General features: G+C 44.6%; 1 protein-coding gene across 1 annotated transcript; it reads left to right on the top strand.

Annotated features, from left to right (window-relative positions):
- The first annotated feature begins 6 nt into the window (after nucleotides 1-6).
- Nucleotides 7-10,247, top strand: CREG1 (cellular repressor of E1A stimulated genes 1). The gene is made up of 4 exons (XM_008051455.1): nucleotides 7-187; nucleotides 4,110-4,229; nucleotides 5,344-5,528; nucleotides 9,044-10,247. The coding sequence occupies exons 1-4, from the start codon at nucleotides 161-163 to the stop codon at nucleotides 9,045-9,047; spliced, it is 336 nt and encodes a 111-aa protein (XP_008049646.1). The 5' UTR covers nucleotides 7-160; the 3' UTR covers nucleotides 9,048-10,247.
- The last annotated feature ends 2,145 nt before the right edge of the window (nucleotides 10,248-12,392 follow it).

The raw sequence follows: 12,392 nt of genomic DNA, 5'->3' as shown, positions 1-12,392 counted from the left end.
GCGCGTGGCCCGCTTCGCGGTGCATCTGTGCGACTGGGGCGCGCTGGCCACCCTCGCCACGTCCGAGGCGGTGCGCGGCCGGCCCTTCGCCGACGTCCTCTCGCTCAGCGACGGGCCCCCGAGCGCGGGCAGCGGCGTGCCCTACTTCTACCTGACCCCTATGCAGCTCTCCGCGCAAAACCTGCAGGTGAGCGGGCGGGGCGGCCGCGGGGTGAGGCTTGGACACCCGGGATTCTGCTCCGGAAGGCGCGTGGCGCGTCGGAAAGGGTTTGACTCTGCATCTTCTCTCCCGCGCTGGCGGGCGGGCGCGGCAGCATCCCAGATGGGCGGCAGCTGAGGACCGGGAGTTTAGCACACGCTCCCGCCACTGGGCGACGCGCTTGGCGTGAATTCTTTGGCAGCACCCCGAGGACTTACCTCTGAGTCGTCTCCGGGCGCGGTGCCTCCATTAACCGGGCTCTTACAGGTCATTAGATTGTGGGGGTAACTAAGCACTCTGATAGTGACTTTAGGATTTCTCTTTCTTAACTGAGTTAAGAACTTTCCCTTCCGTCTCAAGAAGCTAATACACAACGTCGTGGACGATTACAGTGACAATCGCAATCTGTAGGCCTCCACATGCACAGTGGCTTCCTCAATAGGGTGCAGAGCTGAAGGTGGGCACCCTTTGTCTGCCTTCTGGGACAGGGCCAAGCTTACAACTCTGGTGGGCCTCTGCTGTCCCAAGGGCAGGGTCATGGACACAGGACTCAGGAGTCTAGAGCCATAGAGTCCAGGAATGAAGCCTGACTTGGTGGAGAGTCTTTTTGACAAACATCTCAGGTTTGAGGTTACTGTGAAAGTAGAGTGTTGTTGCTAGATAGGATACAAGAAACTAGTATTTGATTATGCACTTTCTCTGTGCCAGGCCAACCTCGGCACTCTACTCACCCACCTCTCATGGTCTTTTCTAATACTTCTTTGAAGTCGGTATTACTATCCCCATTCTGCAGATGAAGCTCTTGAGGCTTAGAAAGGTTAAGTAAATTGAGCAAAGCCAGCGACCAAATCCTGGTTCCATCTCAGGTCCATCAGCCTTCAGATTGCAGGTCACAGACTGGTGGTCCACGAGCTGAGTACTCCTATGTCCCAGAGACCATTTTCTTGGACCCACACAGAATTCTGTTTTGTTTTTAAAAATAAATTTGAATTCATTACCAACATGTTAAAAAATTGAGATTTTATTCTGAAACAACATCCTCACCAAAAAAAAAAAAAAAAAAAATCCTCCCTGGTGAGTCTGATGGTGGAGAAGAGAGATTGAGCTATACATGAGCATATTTGAATCTGGGAGGTGACTGGGGAGCTGTTTCCTTGTCAGGAATGGGGAAACTAAGACTCAGAGGTGCAGGGACCCACCTGTGACCAGCCAGGTAAAGGCTGTCAGGAAGGGCTCCAGCCCAAGTCTTTGATGTCTCTAGAAAGAGATATGGTGGGAACCTTCTCAGGATTTCAGAATCCCAAAATGGCAGTGAAAAGCCTTGGCCGCATCAGAAGTTGTCTGACTCTGATTTTATCAATTAGCCACTCAAGGTGTCTTTGTGCTTTCCACTTTACCTCCTCCTCCTGCCCTCCATGGATCACTTGCCATCTTCTCATTGAGGGTGCTGAAATAGTTCAGAAGGAACAAGAAGGCCTCAGTTTAGGACCACTCCTCATGTGTCAAATGCCTATCCTCTGCAACTCCGAGGTAGGTTGTGAGCTTCAAGTGTACTTGCCACCAGGATGTTCCTTTGGTGTGTATCCTTCGTGGCATTTTTGTATGGTAAATGTTTATAGAGGATGTCGCTGATGTGAGCTGGTAATCATGTGACAAGTTGGGCTGCAGAGCCAGCGGGGTCAGAAGGGAATCTTGGGACTTCAAGACCTCTCACTATTTCCTCCCTTCCTTGTTGGCTCTCTTCTCTTGTGATATGCCCTTCTCTTCTCTGGTCACTCCTGATTTGTTTCTCTGACCCACTAAAAATGAGTGTCCCCCAAAGTCCATTTTTTACACTCTGTTCTCAGTAATGATCAGAAGATCGTATATGCTCTGGTCTCTTCATTCCCATATATAAAGATTCGCTTCCAGATGTGTGTCCATTTCTGACCTCTCAGAGTTCTTTTTTTTTTAGTTGGAATCTCACTCTGTCACCTAGACTGGAGTGCAGTGGCCACTCCCGGCCACCGCAACCTCGACCTGCTGGGCTCTGGCGATCCTTCCGCCTCAGCCTTCCGAGTAGCTGGAACTACAGGTGCGCTACCACGCCCGTCTGATTTTTTGCTTTATTGTAGAGATGAGGTCTCACCAAGTTGCCCAGGCAGGTCTCGAACCCGCGGGCTCAGGCATCAGAGTTCTATATTGCTAACTGCTTGCACTTCATTTTTACTGTTAATTTGCTGCCACCTCCAATCAACATGTTCAAGTCCAGTCCTTCAACTTCCTCCTGAAACCAGCTACTCTTGACCTTCTGCATTTCTGTTAATGGACGTATTGTTTTGCCAGTAAACACAACTGGAATTCTTACTGCCTCCTCAAGTCCCTCAGTTCCCAAGTCCTGACAAGCTTCTGATGGAAGCTTTCTTTGCCATCTGTCCCTGTCCCTTCCTCTTCATCCCTACCATCCCATCTTTCAGCTTATCATCTCATGCCTAAAAGTCCTAGAACAACTTCGAGGTCGTCTTCCTGTCTGCCCCATCCATGCTGCCCACCAGATTTAAGTTAACAAAATACCTCTGGGGCATTGAGAGAAACCCTCTGGCCAGAAATCCTTAAGGACATCGCCGCTGCTTATAGCTGGGGTGTTTGTTCAAAATGCAGACACCTGGGTCGGGAGTGGAGCCCAGGAATCGGCATTTTAGCAAGCTTTCCAGGGAGGTGGTTCTTGGAAAGCACTGCCAGATGCTGGCTACAGAATGTGATCTAGAATCCTTAACTTGGATTTGAGCCACCCCCGCCTCTGAAAGCCTCTCTCCAGCAAATTGGGTTTCTCAGTACTCTGTATCATGTCTTAGGTACTCCCAGTTCTGTGTTTTTTGCAGTCATCACTTCTTTTACCTTTAATAATCCTCCCATGTCTATCTTGATTTTGAATATAAGACTCTCTGTAGTGTCTCTCTCACTCCAGGCTATGCTAGTCTTCTTACAATGAACTTCAGACACACTTCACCATTCATTTGCAATTAGTTATATGCTGCCTTCTGACCTCTCTGTATTTTTGTTTGGCATTACTTAAGTTTTGTTTATGTCTAACTTTTCAACCAGATTATAAACTCACAGAGAAGAGAGACTTTATCTGGGCACCCTCCTCTCCTTTAGTGCCTTGCTTAGGAGCTTCTGGACAGTGAATGTTTGTCTAAATGATTTCAAGGGCATCTCTTTATGACACACTGTTTTGATGGATCACTGTGAAAGTGCATAATTCTCCACACAAGACAGAGTTTAAAGAGATAAATTGTCTGAAATGCAATGTGTGAATTTTGCTGAAATCTGTCAACAGTGCCTTTTATGAAGCTGACTTCTAAATGAGAAAGAATTAAGGATTTTGCTTACCTCACTTTTTGAATCTGGGACACAACTTCTCTTGTTAAAGAAGGAACGAACAACTTGTCCAATTTTGAAGTCACACGACAGTTCCTGCTAACATAAGATAACCAAGCAGCATGATTCAGCGACTTTCTTGCTTAACTTATATAATTAGCTAGTTGAGCAACTGTGCAACATTTTATGCAATGTTTTTGTATTTGAGTTTAACCCTGTAGATCTTTCAGTGAAGGCCATAGACCAGACTTGAGGCTGGGTACTATAATTATGATTCTTCCAATAAATACTGAACAAATTCAGAGTTTAAGGAAAAATATGTTGAAATAATTCTGAGTCAGTTACATTTAAATATGAGTCTCCTCACCCCTTTTGGGTGTGGGGAGAGTCAGGAGCAGTCTCCATCCAAGTAGTATTTTTCCCCTGAGTAGAAGATGGGGCTTTAAAAGCTTGGTCAAGCTCCAGGGATATTACATATGCAACTTGTGAAATGTACTACCTCTTCAAAAACCATGTTTCACATGAGAGGGTCTTCATTTTCTCTCTACAGAAAAATCCAGATGCTACACTGACCGTGTCTTTGGCACAGACTGACTTCTGCAGGAAGCATGGATTTGATCCCCAAAGTCCCCTTTGTGCTCACATAATACTGTCAGGAACTGTGGCCAAGGTAACCTAGTTGTCCTACATGAAGAGAGATGGCTTTAGAAGAGCATCAACTTATTAACTGTGAAAGAAGAGCTCTTTTGAGAGTAAAATACAATTGATTTGTGACTGAGGTACACAGTTAGAACAGGTTCTAATATGTGAAGTAATTCCAGGAAAACTAAAGGTGTTAATCAGTCGCTTTTATGTGGTGTTCAATGAGATATTTAGGAGGGAAATGAACAATTTCTGAAGCCAAACAGATGTCGCAAGGATACAGCTCCTATGTGAAATTATTCTTGTTTGGGTACATCTGCTCAGCCAAAACTTGCCTGTGTGTTCTACACTGTACAGTATGTCCTGCGCCTGGGCTCTTCCTCTCTCTATTTTAGCAGTGACTTGGAGCAGAGAGAGCACAGTAAGTAGGCCCAAGAGGAGTATCCATTACTCAAAACTGGAAGTGAATATGTTTGGGGAGCCAGAGGAAGAAGTTAAATAAAATTGCGGGCAGGGCAGCGGGCAAGGCGTCCTGAGCATTGAGCTGGTTGTCGAGCCTACAGATTTTCTTTTTGACCTTGTCAATCATGAATGCCTTGGACAAGTTTTATTTACAGTCTGAAAATTCTGTGTGGATGCATCTCTGTAGCTGAGTGTCCTTCACTGGCAGGGGAGAGGAGAGCAGCGGCAAATGCTTTTGAATTCTGTTGTGCTGCTTCTAAGGATTTGTACCCTTCATGTACGCTCATCTGCAAGTTTAACGTGTGCATGTTATGGGATAAATCTGCTAATGTTACAAGTTTTGGGCACCAGTAGCATTTTATTACAGTGCCTTGTGCTGGTTACTCTGGCAGTTCAGAATTACATTTAGCAATGAAAAAGCACTAAAGATTGGTACCCATGATGGTTTCCCACTCCATTATATCTGTTATCACCAACATGTGCAATCATTATTGTCCTCTGCATTCTTCAAGCTTCCTTTATTTTCTCTTGATTCCTTAAGGTGAACATCAGTATTTACAACCAGGTAACTTAGGATGTATAGAATGCTAGAAGTACATATTGCTAACACATGAAAAAATAAAACAGTGTTAGCAATAGCAGTGGGGCTCATTGGGGTTTATTTCACACCTGTCCTTTAGGTGAATGGAACAGAAGTGGACTTTGCAAAGAATGCATTATTCACTCGACACCCTGACATGAAAACCTGGCCTTCCAGCCATAACTGGTTCTTCGCTAAGTTGAACATAACCAATATCTGGGTCCTGGACTACTTTGGTGGACCAAAAATAGTGACACCTGAAGAATATTATAATGTCACATTGCAGTAAGTACTTACACATCTTTCACCTCTCTAATACTGCAGCCCTTATGGTGGTCCTCAACCTTCTAAGGCAAGGGGGTTTAGCCATTTCATGAGCCACGGATCCCTTTGGCAGGCTGGTAAAGCCAGTGATCCCTTCTCAGAATAATATTTTTAAATGCATAAAAGCATAGAATTGCAAAGAGAATCAACTATATTGAAATACATTTATAACAATATTTCTAAATGTGTGGTATAGTAATTTGTTGGCTTGTTCATTAACATATTGAATAAATAATACCTAGTAATGAGTCTGTAACTTTAGTTTCAAAGTAGGAAGTCTAAAGACAGTATTTTCAGATATCTGCAATGTCTGTAACATATGAAAACATCTGTGACTTTTATATTTGTGTTGGAGACAGTCACAGATGCACTCTCATCACGATGGTTTGTTGCCTACACTCACCATTCAAGGAAATGATAAATTTCAGTTAGCGCTTAATGAAAATGAAAAAAAAAAAAAAAAAGTATTCCCAGCCGAGTTCACAGACCATCCTGGATTCTATCTGCAGTCCTGGATACGAGTTGAGACCCCAGGTTGAGGCTCTACTTATTGGGCCCTGGACAGAGCCCAGCTGTGACCCATGATGGCATTTTCTCATGAGGTTCAGACTCCGGTGTGTCTGGACTATGAATATCCCACATCTGAGTCTGAGCAAGTGACCCCGTCCTGTCAACCCCTAGTACTGTGAGTGCCGTTGGGGATGTGTGGTTTATCCTGCCAGAAAGTGGGTGCCTGTGAGGGAGGAGGCTGAGATAAAAGAGGCCATGGGGAGGGGCAGAACGGGAAGATGGCAAGGGTAGGAAGGAGGGGCTTGAGCAGAGTCTCTGGTATTAGGTCAGGATTCAAGAAGCTGGTGCTTTTCCAGATGCACAGGGACTGCTGTCATGTCTGAGGAGGTGGTAACAACAACAGTGTTAGCAATAGCAGTGGGGCTCATTGAACATTTGTTACTGACTGGGTGCCATGCTGGTTTACATGTGTTAGTTCACTGAATTCTCACTGCAGCCTCTGAGGCACGTACTGTTTTTCCTCATGTGTGAAGCGGGAAGCTGACTCACAGGGAAGTGGGAAACCTGCCTGAATCTTGCGACTGGGAAGTAGTGGCGCTGGGATTCAGACCCAGCACTCTGGCTCTAGCACCCTCGCCTCACTCCTCTCTGTGAAACTGAACCTCCCCGCCAGCTGCCTCATGGAGCTGACCAGGCTCCTTGTCTAATGCAATTTATAAGGCACTTTCTGCTTGTACTGGCTGCCTGCTGTTTGGGGGAGATTAGGGTGATGATACTAAGCTAGACTTGTAGGTTGCAGTTCACACGGGGGTATACATTCTTAGTACTTACTTAGCCTGTGTCTTATTCTATTGTAGAACATGTTGGACTATTGACTTCTACCATGATTGTCAATTTCTTGACAGCAAAGTCAGGGTGTTTTTTTTTTTTTTTTTGCTCGTTTGTTTAATTTTTTTTTTCTTTTTTGAGTTGGAGTCTCACTCTGTCGCCCAGACTGGAGTGCAGTGGCTGCTCCCAGCCACCGCAGCCTCGACCTGCTGGGCTCCAGTGATCCTTCCACCTCAGCCTTCCAAGTAGCTGGAACTACAGGTGTGCGTTACATACCCGGCTGATTTTTTGATTTATTGTAGAGATGAGGTCTCGCCAAGTTGCCCAGGCGGGTCTCAAACCCACGGGCTCAGGCAATTCACTCACCTCAGCCTCCCAAGGCGCGGGATTACAGGCTGAGCCACCGAGCCAGTCTTGTTTAATATTTTAAAATCCCAAACAGGGCCCAGGACAGTGCATGGCACAGAGCAGGTGTTTAGGAATGATTGTGTGGCCGATTATCAGAGACACAGACTCTCAAACTCTTTGTCAGAATGAAGGACTCAGCAGTTCTGGCATGTATTTTGCCGTGGTGCTTGCAGGAAAAGAGGTGCGGGCCACTGAGCCTCCTCCAGGTTGGCTAAATTCTCTTACTCTGTAGGAATATAGAGGTCTCAATTATGTTATTACCTGGCAACAAAGTATCAAGGAGGGTGACAGTAAGAATGACAGGTCTGTTCTTTGAAGTTAAAGTTTGTTTTCACAGGACATAATCTCTGAAGTGCAGTTTTCTTTGTATAAAGAACATGCCCGAGGGCAGTGCAGGCTTCTGTAACAAAATAAAGCTGTTTTCCCACGAGTCCCTACACAGAATAAGGGAGCAAAATGGATACTTTTGAGGTTCCCCTTGTATTCAGACAAGTGAGCATTTTTCTGCAGCTCAGAGATAAGACAGAACATATTCTTGTCCTGAGAGGAGGACCTGGGCAGTGCACCAAAGCCCTAAGGAATGGATAGGGCCTGAGGCTGCCCCATCAGGCCAAGTGCCTCTGAGGAGTAACTGTCCACTTCATAGTCTTGGACCTCCCCCCCACCATCTCATCTACCAGGTTTGCCACCAGAACTGTCCGAGGAGTATCCAGTAATGCCTGTGAGGGCCATGGCCTGTATGTTCTTGGGGAACCACTCAGAGGACCCACGACATTACTGGAGCATCCCCACATCAGCAGCCGCCTAACTTGGCCTTGCTTCCTTGGTCAATTGTGGAAGATATTATTTCTCCAAGTACCATAAAGCCCTCTACATCTGAAATCTATTTCATTCAGATGGAGACTACCTGGTTAGAGCTGATACAGAGCCTAACTGAATGTGGTTTGCCTAACTGGACTGTTGCAACAAGACCTCCATGAGCATATTTGCATTTTGAGCGGAAGTTTAACTGTGTACGGGAAGTATTTGCCAGCATCCTTGTGTGAGCAGATCTCATGAGTGTAGGCATCGCCTCCCGTCACTGGTAGGTCGAGGTTTGCGCTGGGCCTCATTTTACCTTCTGTGGCATCCAGATAGTTCCTGGCAGAGACAGGAGTAGCAGAGGATCATGGATTGCAGACTTGCCCAGCCCTTTTACCTGGAGACACATTCCCTGGCCCATGGTGGCTAAGTCTGCAGCAGGAAGTAGGGCAGGTTCACCTCCCCCTGAGCTCTATATCCCTAGGCACTGGCTGATCACTGCTCTTTTGCCTAGTGTTCAGGACCCCCTCTGTTCTCAGTTGTTTTTGTCTTTGAAGCCTTGAGATATTCTCTTAAAATGAGAGAATGACAGCAGCCATGGCCATGGCCTACTCATTGCTGCATCCCTGCAGCATTCATTAAAGTGTGTCAAGGTCATACTTGTGGAGGAGGGCTGCTGGCCAAAATGAGGATCCCTACCCATCTAAACCTACTGAAACTAGAACTTAGGAATCTGCATTTTAACAAACCAGAACTTAGGAATCTGCATTTTAACTACAGTTCTTCAGTACACTGTAGTGGCTGAAATGAACTCGAAATCTTAAACCTGTCTATCAGAAGTTTCTCTTGTCCTTCCCTAGAAGGAGCTAATTTTCAAGATTCATCAACCCAGTAATGAATTAATTCTTTTTCTCTCTTCCCCTTTCTAGGTGAAACAGAATATGGTGAATTTAGCTACACATGAAGTTTCTTAAAATGATTCGTACACACTTATGGGGCTTTACCTTTTTCAGAATATTAGCCAGTTCTCTGACACATGCTGGTCGGCTTGCTCGCCTGTTTGTAAACTAGAGTTGGACTGTTACTAGATTTCTTGGAAGATGTGGTTGCTAAATATCTTTTCATATTTTGAAGCCATTTTCATAGAGACATGTCTTTCTCTATAATCAAAGGAACTTTGTTCTCTCCATTTTAATTATTTTTCTAGTGGTGCTCCTTGAAGAGCACATTGGCATTTGAAGGCACTCGAGTATGTTCCTTGTTCCTCCCAGCCACCGTGCTGTGGAGCCCAGTGACCAGCACTGCCTTCTGAGCCCAGGGCACAGGGCTCGGCTCCTCCTGTCTGTGCCTGAGGGAATTTTGCCAGAACAGCCCAGTAACGGTGACACAGATGGAGCTTCCTACTCATGGCGGTTTACATCTGACAGTCCTGGGGATTGTTGATTCGACATAGGGCAAAACTGTTTCTTATACAGATCTTTAAAAATAAGTTATATTCTCAAGTGATACCTAGAACAAACTTCTCCTGAATTTGATTTCCCCACCTAAGTGGAGACTATATAATAACCAAAACACATACACATTAGTGTTATGATTTTGGCCCCAAAATGGGATTGTGAAAGAAAGAGGAGGGGAATGTTGTGTGTTTCTGGTCTTTTTTTTATCAGTAGCATTGACCCAGGTGGGGACCAGCCTCAACCAAATCCCCTCCCAAGCCACTCTCCATAGCTGTTTAATACTGCCACTCTCAATAATGACCTGAGGCTTCCTCGGCTGCTCTTAACCTCTAAATAGCTCCTAATGCTGCTGCTACTTAGGTCATCAGAGGGAAGATGACATGGCACTAAAAGGACCACATTTCTTCAGGAGTGAAGATACTGTTTAACCTTATTACCAACATGCATGATTTCAGAAGATGATATAAAATTCCTCTTAAGGGGATATGTCAGGAATCGAACCTGAATCCTTAAATGGCAAAGAGAAAAGCTAAATATGAGTCATTATGTTAAAAAACCACAAAAAGAACAGAGATGCAGCAAACAGCTTCTGTTTAAGAAAAATGATTTATATTAAACTTAGTAAAACAGACTTCTTATTGAAAGCATCAATAATTAAAAGCATTTTAATGAAGTGTGTTGGATTTATTGTTTCAATATTTATTTATTACACTTTGTTTTAGTATCCACTATCGAAACCCTTTTATGTTATTATTTCAGTGTGCTCTTAAATCAGTTATTGGCTGTTCCAAAGCTTGAAGTGCATAATGCCACTCTTTCCCATTGGCAAAAAGCTCACTGGGTCCTAAAATTTTGGAGATGGCCAGAAGCCAGCCTTTGTTACAGGTGCTGCCTCAGGACTTCAGGTGCTAGTGTACCTTGTGATAGAATTAGGTTGAGGGCTGCTATCTGGTTTTCTCCATCTAATCACTTGTTGGGAGTTTTGTCTTCAGCACTTGGCACCATGAAGAGACACATCTATATTCAGGTAAGAGCTAAATATAGGTTTTCACATCTTTAGGTGCCGCAGATTATTTTATAATGGAATGTCACCATTATGTTTTGATTGGCCACTAGGGGGCACTGTATGCTACTTTTTGTGCAGGTGCTGGTTTCTTACACAGCTGACCTAATCAAGCCTCTAAGAATGATGCCCCGGGCAGGGTAGGAGTGGATGGCCTTGATCATGACACTGGAGTAGAGGGGCTCAGCAGGGACAAGAGGAGAAGCAGAGGCCTGGTCTTATGCTGCTGCTGCTGGGTTTTTGTGGGTGTATTACTCCCTCATGCCATGGGCTTCGCGTCAGGCTTCTGGTCTCCCTGCACCCACAGGCTGCAGAAGAGGGACACAGCCCTGGCCTTAACCAGACAGGAGATAGTGTCAGGTTGTGGGTGGGGTTGGCCTTGGGCCAGAGATCAAGGCAGGCCCTGATCAGAAAAAGATCAAAGTGGAGAGAGTGGCCAAGGAGCCTGGAGTAGCAGAGGCCAGATGGCTGCAGTTGGTGGGCTTTGTCCTGGCCATCAATCTGTGCCCAACTGATCAAGGCCATTTATCTTTGCCAGGTCTGGGCAATAATCATAGTTTATGCTCTCTTGTAGTCCAAGTTCAAAGTCCTTGCAGATATGTGGGGGAGACAAGGTTCAATGAAATAAATGCACAAATATTTTGATGAGGTTGTTAATGTGATATTCCCTTCTTAGTAATAGACTGAAGATCGCAAAGTAATTGAAGAGGAGACACTCTATTTTCTATAATGGCATATTTTTCAATGTTAGTACTGAGGAAATAGTACTCCACTCTGTAATGTAGGTTGGTTGTTATTTCTTAGGGGAATTCCAAACTCATTTCAAAACCAGATGTTCTATAAATTATCATTAGAAGACAATTACAATTTAAGTCCTTTTTTGAATTTAAGGGAGTATAAATCAATAAAGCGTCAACCTTTTTAGTTTTTCTCTAGTTTTTGTAAGACATAGTTGTATAGAAAATATAGGCAATTAAAAGTTTGAAATTCATAACCTTACCAACCAGCATGGCTACTAGTATTTTTATGTTTTCTTCCAATCTTTGCTCCCAGGAAATGTTTAAACCTAATCAAGATCATGCTGTTTATTGGTTATGTGTCACATTTCTTTCACTGTGTTCCTAGAAACCATTCCCAAGGCTGGGTTAGAATGACTGCAGGGTATTTTGTCAGGTCAGTATACCAAGGCTACCAAATAATGGTCTGTCTTGGGACTATGTTGCTAGGAACAAAAACCCAAGTCAAAGTCGTCTATGCAAAAAGAGAAGTGCATTGGTCTTACAGTCCATCAGAACTCAGTCTTGTATCCTGGCTTTTTCTGCTGTGTTGGTTTTAATTGTGGCCAATGATCTTAGAGCAAAGAGGATGCAGCCTTCCTAGCTGGGACCTGGCCATTCTTGAGTGATATGGTGTCTAGGAATGGGTGCCCTCATTGGCCCAGCCAGGGTGTGTCCTTTCCTAGTATTGGGGGTTTACCTCAGCACCATCACAATCACAGAGACGGGGAATTTTGAAGGGGAGCGCCTGAAGGAAAAAGAGTGGTTATGTTAACTGCAGGAAAGACTGTTACTGAGCCGGCAAAAACTGAGGGCTCTTTCCCCAGTTTTGTTTTTTTTTTTAACATTTAGGTTACTTCCAGTGTTTCCCTATTATAAGAGAAAGATCTTCATGCATAAAGTATTTTCTACATTTCTGTTTGTTTCCTTAAAGAGATTTCTAGGAGTAGAATTCCTAAGCCAAGAGCTGCTGGTACATGGT

The sequence above is a fragment of the Carlito syrichta genome, unplaced genomic scaffold (assembly GCF_000164805.1).
Source record: "Carlito syrichta isolate Samal-C Ts95f unplaced genomic scaffold, Tarsius_syrichta-2.0.1 Scaffold173424, whole genome shotgun sequence".
Classification (NCBI taxonomy): domain Eukaryota; kingdom Metazoa; phylum Chordata; class Mammalia; order Primates; family Tarsiidae; genus Carlito; species Carlito syrichta.
This window is presented reverse-complemented; position numbering and strand designations above follow the sequence as displayed.